We start from the raw sequence: 20,000 nt of genomic DNA, 5'->3' as shown, positions 1-20,000 counted from the left end.
CCTTCATGCTCTCCAGCTATATATGGTGGTTTTGTACCACATGAACGACTTAACCACAGGTAAGGGCCTATGACGTCAAGTTTGCTCAGCTTACCGATGGTGCAGTAATGGCTCGGTTAGCATCAGTAACTGAAGCTACACCTGTAAATCCATTCTGATGTGGAGCTGTTTGATTTTGTCGCTTAGATTCTGAGGTATTGGCATCACCTATGGTTTAAGTAGAGAGTACGTACAATGTATCTTATTAATAATTTCCAAATGAAGACATGTTATGTCATGAAAAACTCAGATACTCCTCTAGTTGGATTCAAACTCATAACCTACTATAACAGTACTGGAAACTTAATAATCAGCAGCCATTATTTGAGAAAAGTTTTGTACCTTGGCAGATGGTAAAACCACTGAACAAAGGTAAAATTCAACCTGGTTTGTCAGATCCAGATCAAAGATTTTAAATGGTTCATTGTGAACAAAAATGTCAGGTAAAATTTCTCAGCTGTTTGAGGTTTCAACCAGTAGCATGGGAATGAAGTCAGATCAGCTTTGAAAACAACGAGGGGAGAGTGAGGCCAAACATTGCACATTTGGACGCTAGGTGTATCCGCAATATGCTGTACTTCACTGAAGGCTTGGTACTTGGTGACATCAAATAAGTGACTAAGACAGCAATAATACCCAGAGAGTAATAATGCCATATCTCAAGGTGGCTTGCAAAGGAAAAGACTTAGAATCCGCAAGAATGAGAGATTATGTTGATTTGTCTTGACAATAATTCTGCTGGTGAAATATAAACTTATTAGAGGCCATACTTTAACTCAACTTTATTCAGCTGACTTGATTACCTGCAAAAATGCGCGAGTCCTTAGGCTGATTGTTTTCAAATGATTCTTGCTGACTGAGGACAAGCTGCTGCACTCCTCCACTGCTTGAGCTCTCTGATTCTTCAGGGCCCTTGGATGCAGGGAGCCTAAAAGCTTTGGGGCGATCAAAGCGTGCACGTGGTGACACCTTGTCTTTTGTGTCCCAGATTTTAAGTTCCATGGAATGGCTGAACAGCTGCAGAAGAACATCTTTGGTGACAGTGGCTGTGTGGCTGAATAACACAGGTAATTTTGAAAAAATGTAGGTGGTTTCCCATGTGCAAAAAATTTCTAGTAAATTATCTAGGTGGCAAAGTACGTGGGACATGAAGAAAAAAAGTCCAAAGCAAATGTCTTAATGGGCATCCCTGCTTTCTCAGTCAGAATTTTCAGAAGCCAGGCTAGCTGTTTAAGGTAGTAGAGGTGCTCATTAGAATAGGGGCACTTATGAACAAAAACACACTTGAGGTGGGGCACTCATTAGAGAAGAGAAGGGGGTGCTTATTGGAAAAAAGGTAACGAAATCAAATCACCATGGTGAGAAAAAAAAATTAAATAAATGAATAAAAAAATAAACCAACCTGTGTGTCCAAGTAACCCACGTCTTGTCTCCGTCTCTCCAAGTCTTCAGCACCTTGGAGTCACTCTCGGAGTAGATCTTGGCTGCAACACCATACGTTACAACATCAGCTTTGATTGGTTCTGTGTCTGATGGAAACAACTTGTATTCCAGATGGTAATAGTAATGTGGTTTGGGTGCCTCAAACAGTTTGCGCTTTCCCTTCAAAGGAGCGATACCTCGCATAATAGGTTTAGGAAGTTCATTGTCATCTGTAAGTGATCAATAAAAAAAAAAAATTTAATTAACAGGTAAAAATTGCCATCAAGTTTTCCCAAAGTTTGGGTACCTGTAGTAAATAATGCTATTTTTAAGTCTGTCAAAATTACTTCTCAACACTTTCATGCAATAAAGACAAAAAAAAAAGCAAATGAAGGTATAAAACATGAAGGTGTCATCCTACTGGCAAATGTTTTACTTACAGCATTTTCATTTTTATCATTAATTTTTTTTGTGGTCTTTCTTGATATGCACAGCTTCTAGAGAAGATCATCAGGCTCCCAGCCTGGTGGTGACCACCCACCCACCCCCAGCATACCTTCCCCCCACACATGGCAGTGCACCTAGACAGTCAAAGGCACTCCATGTGCTCTAGCTAGCAGTGCCCTGTGGGCCTTGGCACCTAACTTTTGCTCTTGGGGGAACTAAGAAATCCTTTTTTTATTGGGATCTGGTGCTAGGCCCCCTGGATTTCACAGGCTCGGAGTAAAGGGCTTTCGGAAAGCCAGCCAGCCAGCCTTCTCATAAACACAACCACAATTTTAAGAAGAAAAAAGGCTTTAGCTGAGACAGCCTGGTAAAGCAGGCCAAACTGCCTAACCAGGCTGGCTCACCTCATATAAACAGGCCCTAAGACAACCTTCGCAAGATTACCAAACACACATGCTGCACTGGCAATCCTGCAAGCAAACTCTTAAAGACTGGGTTGAGAACATCCTTCTTCTCCCCTGCCCGGTTCTCAATCCCAATCTGCTCTCTTCCTGTGCTTGCCATGTTGGAAAAAGTATCCCAAAGACATTGGCATCTTTTGCAAGATGTCCATAGGCATAAGGAAACATTACCTAATGTCTAATTAATACATGTTGATATGGAGTCAAATTTAAAAGTTGACTTAAAGGAAGAACATGTCACATGACGATCTCTCCCCAAGATTTCTCTTTGGCTGTGAAATGCCACCTCTTCCTATTTCTCCGATCAGATCAATATTAAACCTAACATTCTCTCGCATAAGAATATGTAAACAGTGTGTTGACTTGAGAAATATGATTACGGGTTGTAAGACTTCGCTTTTATAGTACCGATGTAATTTGATACTATGCTATGATCTTGAAGGGAATCCTACATGTTTAGTTTACCTGTCGGAAAAGCCAAAGCTACGGTCAGCGTGAAGGTGACTTTGTGGTCTCCTTTTTCCTCGTCCGATTTTCTCTCAGAAGCAACCATGTTCGAGGTATACTGTAGTGGCGGAAAACACACAATAATTTTACAGTTTTCCCATTGGGCTTAAAAAATAGAATGCCGAAAAATTGTGCATCGACGTAACGTTGTGTTAGTTTTGATGTTCTCTGAATGCCTTAAGAACTGGCCTTCTATTGTTTAGAATTCTTTTGCGAAGATCGTATAACTGTGAAACCACAGTCTTGCCACAAAGCTAGCAGACGCTAAGAAGGCAATTCGCGAGTGAGCAGTTTGGAGAATGTCTCGCGTAGAAGCCTTTGAACTCACGCTTCTCAAATTCATACATGCATCAGCTAATTTCTTCCATTCCACGGCACCAGCTCTAAATAGCCTCCTTTCCAGGATTACAGTTAAGTTACAATGCTAATTCTCTTAAGTTTTCAGCTGAGATAATAAAGCTTCCATTCTGTTCACTTGTTTGTTGCCATGTGGTTGCTAAGGCGAGTCGTAATGAGATGCGTGGTGCGAGCGTTCCATACGTCTACGCTACTTTGATCCAGCGGATTTACTCTTTTACGCGGGAAAAGATTCCATCATTTGTCGACGAACTTGCCCAGTTGTTTGTGAATACTGTGAAGGTTTTCCTCACAAATCTACGAAAATGGAAGGTATTTTTTCATTGATTATGGTTCCAGTGCATTTATCCTTCGCTTTGATGTGGGGCAAACTGTTTTCTATGGCACAGTACAAGCATTAGAACGTGAATTGTTAGGTGTGTAATCGTTCATCTGATGTAAACACCGATCATTCGTTTTCCTTTTAAATGGCAGACCAAGATGATCTTGACATCTTAGCTAGTCTAGCAGATAGCGATTTCGAATTTCAAGATGACGATTACCTCGGTGAAGCGATTTCATCGTCCAACGCTTCTCCAAAATCGACCGCATCGGTTTCTAGTTCCAAATCCCAACAACAGCAAAAACAAGGTCATGGCGGGGACCAGGTTCATGTAACGTCCAAAACAACACCGCACTCATCTGTGGAAGAAATGGCAGGTCAGTTAGCTGCATGCTTTAGTCATAATCCACTCCTAATTATCGTAGATATCGCATATCGCTGTCTATCTAATTTATTAAAAAATTGAACGCCCTTGTCATTTTCCACAGATAAATTAATTGATATAAGCTTACCTCCACTCTTACGACTGACTTGCTCTAGATTTGTATAAACAAGAACGCTCTTACAGCGGCTGTCAGTCTCGCTTGCTTGGAGATTAGATCGAGAAATGAGTGGGCGACTAATTCTACACGTTGCGTATTCTTCAGCATATTTACTTTTTATTTGTTTCTGAATTGATTTAGTATGGGTGTTAGTGAGGACCTGAAATATGTGTGCTGTCACAGGCTATATGCGTGTATAGATACACAAAAATTAAAGGGCTTTGATTCCAAAGAAATTACGTCATTGCCAGCGATCAAAAAGGTGATTTACATGGCAAGTCATTTCAATCGTTGCCGAAAATGAACCGTATGCTCATCACAAGAGCCATTTGCATACAATGAAAGTTTGCTTCGGTCACGCAACGATTTTTATTCCCAGTTTCCTTGGTCTCCGCTAGGAACGCTTGGCACAATGACCCCCTTTTGTGTCCTAAATACGAGGATAAACGCATTGCAGATTAGGAGCCTCGCTGCTTACGCAAACGAGACTACTAATGTGTATGTTGTAGTTAATTTTTATTTTTCCATTGTTTTTGGTACGGTAATATATGCTAATGAATTTGAAACAAAGGAAAAACAAAAATTACCTGATTAATTGCAACATATACATGTCCTTTCTCTTATAATATCTTAACTGCCAGGGTTTATTTGTTTCAAAACCCCTATCCATTTGGAAAAAAATATACTTTCAAATAAATTTTCTGGTTTTAAGACACCTTCCCCTAATATTAACGCTATATTTTGTAGTTTATTTATTTGTATATTAATTTTTTTTGTAGCGCAAATAGCAGCCTTGCAGGAGCAGGTCAGATTACTTCAGTCAGCACAAGCCTGTATCCTTCACATATGTGTATTCTGTGAACAGTCTAACCTCTCCTTACAGACACCTCTATAATACGGACACCTCTCTGTTACGGACAGTTCGTTTGGTCCCAGAAATGCCAAAAATCATACATTCCCTTCCTCTATAATACAGACACCTCTCTAGAGTGGACACTTGGTTCTGTTCCTTTGGTGTCCGTTTTAAAGAGGTTTGACTGTACAATCTTTGTGAAATCAACTAAGAGCTAAATTCAGAACAAAAACTTAATTTGGGTCTGATTTCACAAAGGTACACTTTACTTGTATAGCTGGGATGTTCAAGCTCATGTTGTGACAGGTTATTATTATTTTTACTGATCTGGAGAGAAACTAAACATTTTATTCTAACATGATTTTTAAGTACAGTCAAAACTCTCATAAGCAACCAACAAGAAGGGATAAAAGAAGATACAAGGGATACCATAAATAATGGCTTATAAGCACCCCCCCCCCAACCCCCAGTTAAACAATGTAGGCCCATATACCTGTAAACAAAAAAATACTTCCAGTGATAAACCTCCCTTTAGCTTTTATTGAAGTTACATAGTAATTTAATCCTTTATTATGCTCTGAAGCTTGAAAAAGCAACTGTAAATTCAAAACGTATATTTTTGATCAGCCCCACTACAGTGGGTGTATGTAGCTTGTTTTGAAATGCCTTTCTTAGCCCAGTTATAAAGCCCCCCCCCCCCCCGTCCTAAAGCCCCTTTGTTCATAAGCCCTCATAAAACCCCTTACAAAGTTGTGTAATCCCTGAGATTATAAGTGGAAGTTTACAGTTTTTTCTTTGGATTTGAGCAAGTTGAACTATACTGGTGTAGTATTAAAGAACGCAAATTTATGCTTCCCTGACAAGTTTTACTAATACAGCAGCTCAGCAACAGACATCAGGTAATGATCAGAAAGGACCAGACTTCTCCAAGGAATCTAATCTGCCTGATTATACACAAGCTCATGGGAGCCACAACTCAAATAAACAGACAAGTCCATCAGCTTTATTTTCTAAAGATAAGAAAAGGGTTGCTCATACACCTGCACAATCTAGAAATCAGCCAGGTAGTACAGATGTAGACAACAAAATAATAATAATAATAATAATAATAATAATAATAATAATAATAATAATAATAATAATAATAATAATAATATCTCCAGGCACAATAATGCTGCAGCATATCTCCATTGGAGCATATGTAAAGATCATGATATAGAGATTGCAGACAAATGGTACGAACACGAACCAGAGACCGTGATACACAATAAAGATAACAACATCACCATCATGTGGGACATGCCAGTCAATACTGATAGAACTATAACAGCGAACAGACCAGATATCATCGTTAAAGATTCAGTGAATTCCACCTGCAAACTTATTGATATGACTGTTCCATCAGATAGAAACATCGCACCGAAGGAAACTGAAAAAAAAATGCAAGTACAAAGACCTAGAACTAGAAATACAGAGAATGTGGCATATGAAAACCGTAGTGATCCCTGTGGTTGTTGGTGCGCTTGGTACAGTGAAGAAGGGTATGGTAGAAAACATCAAGAAAGTATCAGAGAGAGCTAGTATGACAGAGATTCAAAAGATCTGCATGCTGGGATCTGCACGAATCCTTAGAAAGGTGCTCAGTGTATGAACAGAATGATTGACTTGAGTGACTGACGCTCTAGGTGCATGGTTTGCGCCCGGCTGATGCGCAAAAAGAACACCAGCAAAGACTGTGATAATAGAGATAATAATAATAATAATAATAATAATAATAATAGTAATAATAATAATAATAATAACTAAAAAGGGAAAGAAGGAGAAAAAAATGTATAATTGTAGACACAGCTATTCCTGGGGATATTTGGATACATGAAAAGGAATTTGAAAAAATCGAAAAATATCAGGTTTTGAAATGGAAGATTAGAAGAATCTGGGGTATAAAAGACACGGATGTAGTACCGGTTGTTGTAGAGGCCCTTATCAGGACAGCTAAGGGGTAGGGATGACCTGGTTTCAGAAATTAATCCCAGGCTATATAAAGCCATGCTATTAGGACAATAATAAGTCAATAGATAGGCGACTGGTTTTACATGGCAAACTAAAACTGTAAACACTGTCTTTGGCCAAACAAAAAGCAGTAAATGATATTGATCAAATTTCCCTAATTATCAATGATTGTGTGATAATTTAATTTAAAATTAATTATCAGTTTTATTTTGCAGTTTCAATAGAATCTGGTTCTAAATCTCTTCATTCTGTGAAACAAAAAAGTGCTGAGTACTTATCTACAACACAAAGAAAGGGGAGCTTCAAAACTACAGAATCAAAAGCAGCTGACAGTCTGGATCAGAAGGGGAAAAGGTTCTCTAATAGGAGCCTGGGATCATCAAATAATACAGCCCCAAAACAACTTGAAACTAGAACAAAAACAAGCACCAATGATGACAACAACTATCTGAGTGAGAAGTTCTCTGGTTTGCGGATTGTTAATCCACTTATTTCATCAGTAGTAATGGAGAAAAGAATGGAAGGAAGGAAGATGGTGAAAATATCACAGATTCCAACAAAAATTAAAGGGAATAATGATATTGATGGGGATTGGGTAACAATCGGTGTCTTGGTTCAGAAGCTTCCACCAAAGACAAGCTCAAATGTAAGAATCACTAATTTTATCTCTTGGCCTGCTGTGTAATGGTTAAGGGGGGGTGGGTCTTGTGCAAAGGCACCTGCTGTCCAACTCTTGGCAGAAACTACCAACCAACACTTTGTCAAGTATAACAGTTGATGGTATTGACGGACACCACAGCAGGAGTGCCCTATACTGACCTACAGTAATGTTGTATTATTGATAGTTCACTAATAATTATGCCATTTACAGTCCACCGGTATTCTCCTGATGGTTGACTACAATGTAACCATGATTGTGTTGGTTGCTTTTCGACTAAGATATCAACTGAGTGGCGAACAATAGTGACAAAGAGAGCATTTCATCGATGGTGATTCAACACTCAACCAACTATTGACATAGTGTCAGCTGATGTCTGAACTGACTTGTGGCTGATGTCAACCATGTGCTGCCTGGGATTAGGTTGGCAGGTGCCTACAGTACATAGTACACATGATCCAGCTAGTTTATGCTTAGAAGAGAATAATCCAGATTCTTGATGCTACCCAAACAGTTTGGCAATTGATTCATTTTGCTCTTTAAACTGTCATGCATCATCCTCGGAGACCCAGGGGCAGATAGTGGGGGGCAAGGAAAAGTCTAAACGGGCGGGAAAATATGGCATGCATATGGGAAAATATGGCATCTTTGTGCCACATTTTCCCGCCCGTTTAGACTTTCCCTTGCCCCCACTATCTGCCCCTGGGTCTCCAAGGATGGTCATGCATGGGAACCCAAAACACACATCCCAGTAGGCCACTTCCGAGTTCCAAAAACCCTCACTTCCAAAATGAGGCCAAGTGCACAACCTTTCTTGTTAAAATTGAGTTTTATTAGCGTGAGAATGAAAAATCATCTCCATACCAAAGGCTGAGCACTTAACCACGTTTTGATACAGAGGCCAGAGGGAACACAGAAATTAATGGCCTATTAATTTTTGTCCTATGAATGCAGAGATTTTTAGTCATGAATCAACTCGATCAACTGGTTTTATGACTAGTGATTTAAAGAATTCAGGTCAAGCACTGTCATGTACCTTAAAGGTGCATCATTTGAGACAATAATGTTCAGAGGCCTGATCCACCCTCTGGTAACTTGTCAAAATTAGGGCTGCAACAATACATTTTCTCATGATACAATACACATCTTGATACAGGTGCCATGATATGACACACGATACCATACATCATTATGTACTGCTGACTTAACTGCTTTGAAATCATTTATTTCCATTCTTAACAAAGCATGGTAATAAATAACACACTGGCAATTTAGGCATGTGTTTGTGCCGCCATCTTGAAAAATATTTGTTGGATTGGAAGCACGCGAAGCTTTATAAAGTAAGGATGGAACTTTCTTATCCCTTTGTTTAATAAATAGATATAAAAGGGCTTGGATTAGAGTAAGGAGTCATCAGAGACAGTAATTTCTGAATGTTGATGAAGAATCATAATATCATAATATCGCGATACATTTTGTATGTTGTTCAAATATCGATATTCTTATCATGGCAAAAAATATTGCGGTTCACCCGTGCACTGGTGTATCATAGCAGTACTAGTCAATATTATACTTTTCTCTTACTCAGGTTAATTGCTTTTACAATTAATGTCAGATCCTTGTTTTCAGGGTAAAACATATGGCATTTGGAAACTTTCAGACTTAGGAGCAAATACCACTAATGAATTTGTTGCGCTCTTTCTGTTTGGAGATGTTTACAAGGAACACTGGAAGACAACTGAAGGAAGTGTTGTGGCTCTTCTCAATGCATCTATTCTTCCTGCCAAAGAGGTTAGTAACTGGACACATACAGTTGACTGTAGACTGTTAATAGATCAGGTTCAATGATCAAAATTCACTCTTGGCTCCAAGGCTGGGGTGTATAAAGCAAAAGAAATGGCTTTGAGATTCAGGAATTAATGATTCATTTCTTTATTTTTTTCTTTCCTCAGCCACGGAGCCAAGAATGAATTTTGATAATTTGAAACTTAGGTGTCTTTTAATTCTGTCATTGTGTTTGTTTTTTGCAGAAAAATTCACATGATCTTGCTCTCACTCTGGACAATGCCAAAAAGCTCATGATGATGGGAATATCCAAAGATCTCGGAAAATGTAAAGATGTCAGAAGGTCAGATAATCGCCCTTGTGGAAACTTTGTTAACAGGTACAAGTTGAGTCTTACTCTAGCTAGTTAGTAATAGAGAGCTAAATCTATAAAGGTTGCTTTGCAATTTGTCATTGGAAATTTGGCTTTGGGCATTTGGCATATGGAACGCACTGCAATGATTTGGTTGAGTGACCACCAAGCAATAGTTTCAGTGAAACTGGTCAATACAGGATTTAAAGCGTTTAGAAATTAATTGGTTGCTGAAGAACCATAGGTACAGGGCTGTCTTTCTTCTTCGGTTTCTGTCTAGCTCATCATTGACGTGGAAGTTGATTATACCTTGGGGGCAACCATTTTGAAGAAGTTTTGTTAGGTCATCAAGGGCAGTTTGCAGCAAAAGTTGACTTATCATTGCTACAAAATTTGCTCCTCCTCTTCTTTGTTGTTGGCCAACAATGTTGCGTCTGTTTGCATGGGGCTTTAATAGGCTGCAGAGCCTTTTATCTCCTTGCAGCTGTCTTTGACTCAGAGAGTGAGAGGGTTTTACTGCAAGTTGTCCCACAAATTTATTAAACAAAACTTTTTACTAATTTTCATCAGGCAACATGGCGAGTTCTGTGAATATCATATCCAAGCAGCGTATAAGAAGATGCAATCTCAGAGAATGGAGTGTCAAGCAGGGTAAGGTGTATTGAGTGTGTGAAAGTTAGTTCATGTATTTAGTGTTGACATAATCAGCATTATCATGAGCCTGTGAGATACTTGTAAAACCTGAGGGGAAGCAACTCAATAACACTACAGTGTATGACTCAGACGGGCAAATAAAAAAGCTACTGTATCAGCATTTATGCAGCTGCATTTTGCCTTTTTTGTTTTTGTGCCAACATAAAAAGAAAGAAAAAGAAAACAATGGATGCCATTGTTGACTATAAAAAAAACAATCACAGTTTATGCAAAAATTTGGCCATTTTTGAACAAATTTTTTTGCCATCAAATTCTCTTGAAGCATAGCTTTAAACAGCATGCAAACAAAATCATGTCCAGTAGCCCCTGGCTGGGGCTAGTGGATTTTGCTCTAAGGCTAGTGAATTCTGTTCTTCACTTTGTTAACTTGCACGATGGGCTAGTGAATTTTCTGGAGAATTTAAATCGCAGAAGAACTGTATTCAGAGCTCTTCAAAAATTTTCTCAGGGCTTTAGGTGGATGCAATTGAAATGACTTTTGGGCTATTAAATTCTATCTACACTGTACATGTGCAACTTGCCCAGATGGCAAGCTGTAAAACTGAGTTTTTTGCACCCTGTTTAAGTAAAATTTATTTCTTTTTCCAGGTATGCCCCATCAGCCAAAGCTCCACTGATGAAGAAATTCCAAAAGGATCTGAACAATTCCACCTTCATGTACCAGGGACGGACAGTTACTGCATCAAATCACACCACTGATCATAAGAAGAAGAACGTAACTCTTAAAAGCCTTGGTATTGGAAACAAGAGTGTATCTGAAATGAATGCTAAAAGTACATGTACACGTATGTATCTTTTCTCTATTCAGTTGAACGTCCATGAAGCAGCCACCCTCTATAAGTGGCCAGTAATTAAAGTCGTACAGTGTATTGTGTTACGAACCTCTATTGACTGGCCAACCTTCATTAAATGGCCACTTCTTGTTGTTACCCCAAGGTTGGCTGCTTTATGAAGGTTCTACCATATCATCTGTAGCCAATGATTTTGATGGACTTACAAGAGGATCAATCTGCAACCAAACTTGTATCATCGAAGTACACAATGTATATTCTTACAGACACTGATACAATGCAGACACACTGTTCAGTTGCAGTTCTGCCGCATTCACAGGGGAATTTTCTATTCAATAACAAGCAAACAGTGGTAAACAACTAGTTTTAACATAAGATAGCTGACAAACTTTCAACTTATTTTGCAAAAAGCCAAAAGTCTATGACACCCCGTAATATTAATGAAAAAATATTGTGAGGAGTGGTATAGTGTAATTACAAATCCAGGATCCAGTTTCTTGGGATGTCATGACAGGCTTTGCCTGGACACACCTCCCTATAGTATATGTATAAATAGTTCTCAATCTTTACACTATACCACTATACTATGGGCACCTCTGTAATGCAGACATGAATACAGTTCTGATCCACCGTATTTTTTGATATTTTTAGTAGGTTAGATAGTGCTAGGTATATATTCAAACCATCTTTTTTTTGTTTCTGCTATTGCTTGATCCTGTTATGAGAGAGTGAAAAGCTTGTCTTTTGACCATCTTACCTTTGGCTGGAATTGTGGAGATTGTTTTTTTTGTTTGTTTGTTTTTTCACTAAACTGCATGTTGTACTGCTGTAACCTTTTGTTGTAAATTTCGCAGCTGATTCAAGTGATAAACAAGCAAACAAGAACACTGCAGAGCCTTCAGAATACCTGTAAGTATCGCTTCCTTGCATTTCTGTACATGTACACCACCATAAATGGCACAAAATCATTGTAGCTATTATAAAATATGGCAGATGTATAAGGGAAGGGAGGTGGGTGGATAGGAGAATGTGGATAAAATGTACCAGGTAAAAATGGCACTGACTGGTATTGATACATGCATGTATTTCTTTTGTTTACCTTAATGGTAATTATTCTATTAATTTTGGGTATCTCTGTTTACTAGTGTCCAACTGCTTAATTTGCCAACTGCTGGCTCTAGAAATCTTGTGAAACATTTAAACCAGGATGAGGAGCAAAGTAAGTGTTTTTAAACATTAATTTTGTCGGTCTCTTTCGTTTCCTTTTCTTTTTTTTCAGGGTTTTTTTTTTCTTTTTTTTTTGCCATAAGTTTTAACTGATAAGATAGTTACTGGTTACCCTGTATCAAACAATAACTGGATGAGGTTTTTGAAATATCCGGAATGATCACGGTCGAGCTAAAGCTAAGTGTTTGTCCTCAGCTGAAAATACTTACCAAGGCATAGATTATTTCAGATATCAGAAAAGCAAAACTAATAATTGCTTCATAATACATTGTTTGGAAGAAAATAACGACAAACGTACATGTTACTGGCCAAAATTAAATTCAGGTTAAAATTTTTTAACTAGGTTGATTCTCAGTTTCCTTTGTCTCCTAGCCCTGATTATTCATGAATAAATTTTGACCTGTAACATACACTCATACACACAAATCATCTAATGCGCATGTAAACTACCGATTAGCTAGTTATCCACTAGCAGATCACTATTCAGTGAAGTTGCCAGCGCTGTACTGCATACAGTATCGTTTAGTTGTATGTGTTATGTCCATGTTATAAAATAATCTTGTCCTTCAATTCTGAATATATACTTTTCTTGAAAAAAAAAAAAAACAAAAGCGCCTGTGTGTGTTTGCCCGTTGAAGGGAGAACCGTTCGAGCAGCTTGCCGTTTACATGCAAAAACCAGAAATTCCGGTTTGAAAATCATATCGTTCACACCATTCCGTATGGGAAGCTTTTGTGAATATGGGCTGTGTTTTGAGGCAATGCATTTTTTTTTGTTTCGCTCTTTTTTTGTTCAGCTGATTTGGATATACTCTGTAGCAGATCGGTTAGCCCACGATGTCAAATTTTATAGGTTTTCGTTTAGCACAAGATTTCCACCCAGATGGTTTGTGTAAATGGTAAGTACGCCAACTATTTTTTCCTCTGTTTTCAGAAAAGCCAGAGGAAGAAAAGCAACCTCTAATGTCTGCCTCAGATTTGCTTAAGGCTCATGAAAGCGACCTTAAACGCAACAAAATGCCTCCATCTACGACTTCCACAGTCACTTCCACTCCAAACAATAAACAAGACACTCCTTTGCTGGGGCGTGGCTTGGCACGTGGCTCCGATATCTTCTTTGATGAATCGCCAAACGTCAGGAAACGAAAGTCAAGTGACTTTGATAAAGCAAAGGTATTTGTAGTATTCATAGTCGCCATCACTAGCATTGTCCGATATTTGGTTAGGAAATCCAAGAGTGTTTTAAAGGTACCTTTCGAGGGTTTAACCGATAATACTGTAGTCACCTCGACAAGCCTGTTAAAACTGCGAGTGGCATTGAGTGAGCTTGGTGTGACAAATACGGTCGACCTCTGTCCCCTCCGCAGAGGCTCTTGCTGGGCATCCCATTAAAATTAGCAATACTGTAATCGAAATATGTAAAGCGCGCAGGGGACAATGGGAAGATGGAAAAGCGGGAGTCCTCTCTTCCTCTTTTTCATCTTCCCATCGTGTCCCGCGCGCTTTCTGTTTCCTCCTTCCTAGTCTCCATAGGACACAAAAGAGAGCTTCAGGAACAAAGACGGCGAGGGCTACGAAAACGTCACTTAAAAATTGAACTCGCCGTGCTTCAAACTTTATTACGCCAATTCCATCTCGTTCAATTCGTCAAGTTTTGGCAAATTTTTCTGGAGTTGAATTCTAAAAGACTGTATTGAACTTCAGGAAAAGAAAAAGAAAGTAGTCCTCTTGTGTTCGTGTCCTCGACAAAACGTAAAATTAGACATTTTCACGTCGTAGTCGTGCAGTAACGGCCAAGAAATGTACAAAAAGCGTGATGCACGTGCAAAGTTGTTGTTTTGCCAATCCAAGCCTATTGCTTTTTTTTGCCGTTCTCGTTCCCGTCGCCGTCCTCGTTGCTTAAGCTCTTTAGAGAAGCCTCTGTGGAGGAGTGCAGTCGAACCTCCATGTGCCACCACCTTTATTATTTCCCATAGTTTTTAACCTCTTGTAAGCGACCACTTGTCTCACGTTCTGATCTCCGTGTGCGCTGTTTGTATACTACGCTACTCAGAGTATTCAAATAAATTTTAAGTGACAACATGGAACTACACATATCGTAACTTAGAATTGCATACAATAAGTTGTCCTCCAAAACGTTGTTATGTCGGGACCTCTGTTCAGAAAGTTTCCTCATCGTTTGATTCTTATAATTGATCACCTGCAGTAAGCGACCACCCAAAATGCGACGATTTGTAGTGGTCGTTTACAGAAGATGCGACTGTATACAGAAAAGTACTCTGACATTCCGGTTGGAATGGAAAAAGAGGGTGACCGCGTCGTAGGACTATCATCATCTCCGGGAACCATTTTACTGAAATGAACTGTGGCACTGGAGATTTAACCGTTAATCTGGCCTTTCCATACAAATTGAAATGCTCAAGCTCACAGCGAAATGGTAACAAATTGCCCTGCGATCAGAGGTTTTTCTCTTGCATAAAAACAATCCAACTACGCTATTTATCGCAAGAACTTCGTCGTAGACGCTTAAAGCCAAATCTCTCCTCATAAAATTTTAATATTTTGGAGAAAGGAACTTTACTTTTCATTGAAGATTTATGTGGTATTTTTCTTTTTGACCTTTCCCTTTTCACTGTTTAGTCTCGGGCCTTGTCACTTGTGAAGCTAAAAGGACCAATAGAGAAAGAGGATCCAAATGCTGTGAGAAAAAAGTTATCACCAAAGGCATTAGAGCAGATTGAAAAAAGGGCATCCGAGGACAGCGGGAAAGGTAACGTAATCACTGAATTTGGTGACAAAACAGTTGAAGAGGATCAGCACTCTCTTACTTGTAATGGTAATAATTTTACCTCATCGACGCAGTCGATGAAACCGGTAAAGATAAATAAAAAAAAATAAGGGTGCCCAAGAGCCAAAGGCCCAAATGGCCGGAGCTTTTCCTGAAGCATGCCTAGGAGTATTGCTACGCCTTCCTGGACGGCATACTAGTCCATCACAGGTTTATCCTCCAGCAGTATGTCGCCGGTAACCATTTATACACTTGGGTGAAGAGAGACACGGTGGAGTAAATTCCTTCTCTAAGGAAAGAGCGCGACGGGCTAGGCTTTAACTCCACACCTCCAGATCCTCAGTTCGAGGTGTTAACCGCTCGAACACACACGACGTCACTCGAGTTACTGTAGTATTAATTTTCACCAAATTAGAAACACAGTTTTGCTTGAAATCAAACTGTTCGTCCCGTAACTCTTTGCCTCCCAGACCGAGTTATGGTGAGGTGATTCATCATTTCTAACTCTTGAATCAATGGACGAAACCTTATGGTGTCACTATTCAAATAAAACCTCTTCAGCCGTACTTTCACATGATACTACTTATTTAGTACGTAGTTCTAACTTTTTGAATCTATGGACGAAACCCTATGGTGTTACCATTCACCAAATGAAACCTCTTTAGCAGAACTTTTGCATCGTACCATTTGATTTTTAGGATTGGGAGTTAATGGCAAGGGGCAGATCTTCGGGGAAGGGAAGGTAGTTCCTTGAGCGCCTGTACCCCAGATCCACTCTCCTCAATTCTAAATCCGTTCAAATACGAACTTTGTATAAGGTTTGTATATAACAGTTTATTTATTCTCTTCCCCTTCTTCTTTTTTTTCCCCGCAGAAAATGACGAAGAAAATGGAAGTGAAGATTCTAGAACGAAAAGAAGGCGAATTTTAGGACCAGAATTCGGCTCAATAGACCTAAATTCCGAGGAGGGAAAAAAGTTACTTGCAGCGAAATCGCGGCATGTTGGAGCTGTGTTAGAGGTGAGGAATGAATAAGGGCTCATATCTTTTTAAAGATACGTTATTGGCAACATCAACTCAACGAACTAGACAAATGTGACGTAGCCCCCTTAAGTAAATCGTGCTTTTTTTTTTTTCGTTTTGATTCGCTGCGTACTCTGTCTGGTAGAAAAACCTCATCGGTCACTGAATCTATATGAGTACACCGTAATTTTAAGGGAGTTATTATAACTCCAAAAATGGAGTAAAAATTTTGGGTACAGGATAACCCCTTTTTTGGGGTTATTTTAACTCCTAATTTAACTCCGAATTTGGGGTCATTTTTACTCCTGAAAAAGAGTTCTTTTTACTTTCATTCTGGAGTTAAAATACCTCCGAAATGGGGTTACTTTTACTCGCTACATGGGTTGTTTTTACTCTTTTTGGAGTTAATTTAACTCTGAAAGTGGAGTAAAAATTTTAGGTACAGGATAACTCCTTTTTGGGGGTTATTTTAACTCCTCAATATCTGGGGTCACTTTTACTCCTGAAAAAGAGTTCTTTACACCCCTTTTTGGAGTTAAAATAACTCCCCAAAAAATAACTCCACTGTAAGGAGTTCAGTTAGCTCCACTAGAGGAGTTATTATAACTCCTTGAAAATTACTGTGTAGTTGTTTATTTTATTGACAAGTTTCGCTCTTTAGGCCGAAAATGAACGAGAGGAGAAATACTTCAACGAACTGGAGAAAAAGGAACAACTGGAGGACAAAATGAAGACAATCACCGAGATCAAAGTAAATGTGGTCAGTTGTAAACAGGTAGGGAGTGTCGGCTTTGCTGTTTATTCTGAGAAACTTACAATGGGCCATTTTACAGTTGTGTGCTCAGTGCCCTGGCCTTTGAATAGAAGCGAGGCTGGCGGTAACCTTGTCTTCTTACAAACCCTCCTGCTTTTCACGTACAAATTGTGGTATTCTCATGCTAACAAACCAGTGAACATGATCATTTACATATGAAAAACGAGAGGGTTTGTAACAAAACAAGGTCACCGCCAGCCTTGCTTCTATGCAAAGGCCAGTGCACTGAGCACACAACTGTAAAATAGCTTACAGAGTGTTTTCACTCACGTGGCCAGCATCTATGCAAATCTATTGGAACAAAAGAAAGCGTTTGCATAAGAAAAGAGTTCAACCTCCACAGGACTGGTTTGGGACACCAACATGGCCGCCATTTTATGTTTCGGGACACCAATATAGCCGCCGTGACGTCATGTGAAAACGCTCTATTGGGAACTTAAGCAAAGTCGTTTTTCGCGACGCACTTCAAGGGGAAGTAGGGGTAGGTCATTTGACTTTTACTTGGGTTTGACACTACCAAATTTGTATTGCTAAGTTCCTTTCCTCTTATAGGGACGCTTTGACCAAAAATTAGGACAAAACCACTCCCTAAGAGTGCAGAAACTCCACTTCCTGTTGCCGTCTATCAGATCTCACGGTGGTGGAGATGGACTACAGGTTTTCTCAACCGTGACCGAACTCCTTTAACACAGTTCATACTCCCGTAGACCGTTTTCACATGACGTCTCGTCCGCCATGTTTGTGTCCCAGACCAATCCTTTTTCTTGCGCAAACACTTTCCTTTATTGAAATAAATTTGCCTAGCTGATGACCACGCGAGTGAAAACGCTCTATACAATAAAGGCAGTTTCCATCTGCCATAAGTAAGTGTCGGGGTGTGTTAGACGTTTAGTCTCTTTGTAGATTTCTTTCCCCGCTATAATCGCTGTGATTTTCACCACTGAAATCGTTTCCTCGGCTAGATTTTGATGACTCTGAACTCAACGAGGAAATTGAACCACTATCTCATGAATGGGTTGAACTTCCTTCAGTTCACACTCTCCATTCTCTATTTGCTGTTCACTTGCTCTGACTGGCGCGATTGATAAATAAAAAAAAAGCCTGTAAGTCTAATACTCTGTGAGATAAAGGCGCTGGGGAACTGGGCCTGATGAAGGATATATGAAAATGCACTCAATTTCGTAAACACTGCTACAATTGTTGCTTGAAATTTCCAGGTTTTTGGTTGCTTCTCCTGTGGTATAAGTGAGATTTACTCTTTATCTTACCTTGCAGTGTAATTACGTAGCCGAAAGTGCCGGCCAACGCTGCTACAAAGAAAATCACACATTAAAGCATTTCAAAACGCTGAAGAAGTTCTTTTCTTGTAAGGAATGTAAACAGCGAACAATCGCCTACGGAAAACCCCTTCCTAAGGACCCTTGCAAGTAAGTTAGAAAGATAAATTAACTTTGTTACGTATATATAGATCTTTCATATGTCTTACGAAGACTGGCTGAATTTTGGTTCGTCCTCCTTTGTAGATAATTCTTTGACACTTGCTTTGCTTCACAAATCAGTTTATGCTCTAGAGTGCTGTGTTCCTCAACCCCTTAGTTAATAGTTAGTTAGTAACTGCCCTAGTGGATTCATGAGTAAGGGTAGATTTCCACTGTCGCGTGATTTTTACGCGTGTAAACTGAAAATGGAGGCGATGTATGATTTGCGTTGTTCAACTTTTACGTTTACGCGCGACCTCCCATACATTACTTCTATTTTATTTACGTGCGTACGCACGTAGAAATTACGCGACAGTGGAAATCCACCTTGAGTTAGCCTGCGTAGCCGACGGGATCATTAGCTCTAGCGAAGTTTTGGAAGAGAACTGTGAAGCCTTTCAGAGAGTGGGGAGCATATGCTTTTCGCGCCATGGCGGCTTCGTTAGCAAAAGTCTCATACGCGCAAAACAATTCCGCCAGCTACGCGTGAGAGACTAGGAAAGTGATCTTACTTTAAAGGTTGTGATTTCAATGGTAACTGAAAGTATTTTTGCTAAAGAACTGCGGACATTGAATTTTAGGTTTGACCGAGGCAACTGCCCTGCTGCCTCACGGCGGAAACTATGCCCTAAGCCTGCCACAAACAAAATACGAGCAGCAGCAGCGTCACTATGGAAACACCAGAATTACAAGATTAAAAGATCGCTTAGAAAAGATCTACGGCACTGCTGCACCCGAGATAATGATCTCGTAACAACTGACATAATCTTAGCAATTTTTAGACCACTGTTCGTTACCACGCCCATGGTATAAAGCCAACCCTGCCTCTCCGTGGTACGGTGCCTTATCAGTATAGCTAAACAGTCCAAAGCGCAAATTTACAGCAGGCTCGCGTTAAGGCAACAGTTATAAGCGTAAGCAAATGCGCGTGAGAGAGCCTCGACTTGTTTTTAAGCAGGTTTTACCTGTTCAAAGTTAATTAATTCGTCCATGTCGCTAGCCGGGCGGTGGTGCCTATTTCCCTTTCGTAAACGGTCGCTGCCATTTTTAACGGTCGATCCCACCATTGGTAACCAAGCCTTTAGTCATAATAGATGTCAGGTTTAAAATTTTCCAAGTCCCCTTAAAATGACAGCGACGAAAGGGACAACTGCGACGGCGGCTTGATCAACTGAGCAAAAGGTCGCTCGCAGTGGTTTCTCTCCGTTCATAACGTAGTGTCCGACTTGGAGAAACCGGACAAACCCTCTCAGGGTATGAAAACCACGAACTCCTTGAACGCTCCTGACGGATGAACCCCATCGTATTGAAGAAAGTCAAGAGAAAGCGAGGATATGAAAAGCTTATCAGTATTTCCATCCTTATTACATCTGTTTCGCTTATTTGCACAGAAACTGTGGCGCGTCAAATT

General features: G+C 39.7%; 2 protein-coding genes across 4 annotated transcripts in view; one reads left to right on the top strand and one right to left on the bottom strand.

Annotated features, from left to right (window-relative positions):
• LOC140923338 (uncharacterized) overlaps window positions 1–3,370 on the bottom strand; it is a 26,059-nt gene extending 22,689 nt beyond the window's left edge. For all 3 annotated transcript variants that reach the window (XR_012164152.1, XM_073373433.1, XM_073373432.1), the window contains exons 1-4: window positions 2,835–3,370; window positions 1,442–1,691; window positions 843–1,093; window positions 95–207 (exon numbers count right to left, since the gene is read on the bottom strand). Coding sequence is in view for 2 of the 3 variants with exons in the window: in XM_073373433.1 (XP_073229534.1) it covers window positions 95–207; window positions 843–1,093; window positions 1,442–1,691; window positions 2,835–2,922 (702 nt within the window). In the remaining variant the exon portion in view is untranslated. The remainder of the gene's footprint in view (window positions 1–94; window positions 208–842; window positions 1,094–1,441; window positions 1,692–2,834) is intronic.
• A 110-nt stretch (window positions 3,371–3,480) lies between these two features.
• Window positions 3,481–20,000, top strand: part of LOC140922332 (protein MCM10 homolog) — a 19,144-nt gene continuing 2,624 nt past the window's right edge. The window contains exons 1-17 of the mRNA XM_073372323.1: window positions 3,481–3,545; window positions 3,708–3,932; window positions 4,877–4,930; window positions 5,829–6,014; window positions 7,176–7,606; window positions 9,248–9,409; window positions 9,649–9,782; window positions 10,326–10,406; window positions 11,058–11,254; window positions 12,115–12,169; window positions 12,406–12,479; window positions 13,421–13,659; window positions 15,127–15,256; window positions 16,149–16,294; window positions 16,959–17,072; window positions 18,387–18,538; window positions 19,981–20,000. The exon at window positions 19,981–20,000 is cut by the window's right edge and continues 23 nt beyond it. Of these exons, the coding sequence (XP_073228424.1) occupies window positions 3,539–3,545; window positions 3,708–3,932; window positions 4,877–4,930; window positions 5,829–6,014; window positions 7,176–7,606; window positions 9,248–9,409; window positions 9,649–9,782; window positions 10,326–10,406; window positions 11,058–11,254; window positions 12,115–12,169; window positions 12,406–12,479; window positions 13,421–13,659; window positions 15,127–15,256; window positions 16,149–16,294; window positions 16,959–17,072; window positions 18,387–18,538; window positions 19,981–20,000 (2,407 nt within the window). The 5' untranslated portion in view covers window positions 3,481–3,538. The remainder of the gene's footprint in view (window positions 3,546–3,707; window positions 3,933–4,876; window positions 4,931–5,828; window positions 6,015–7,175; window positions 7,607–9,247; window positions 9,410–9,648; window positions 9,783–10,325; window positions 10,407–11,057; window positions 11,255–12,114; window positions 12,170–12,405; window positions 12,480–13,420; window positions 13,660–15,126; window positions 15,257–16,148; window positions 16,295–16,958; window positions 17,073–18,386; window positions 18,539–19,980) is intronic.

The sequence above is a fragment of the Porites lutea genome, chromosome 13, assembly GCF_958299795.1.
Source record: "Porites lutea chromosome 13, jaPorLute2.1, whole genome shotgun sequence".
NCBI classification, from domain to species: domain Eukaryota; kingdom Metazoa; phylum Cnidaria; class Anthozoa; order Scleractinia; family Poritidae; genus Porites; species Porites lutea.
The sequence above is the reverse complement of the archived record's forward strand: the minus strand, read 5'-3'. Positions and strand labels throughout refer to the sequence as shown.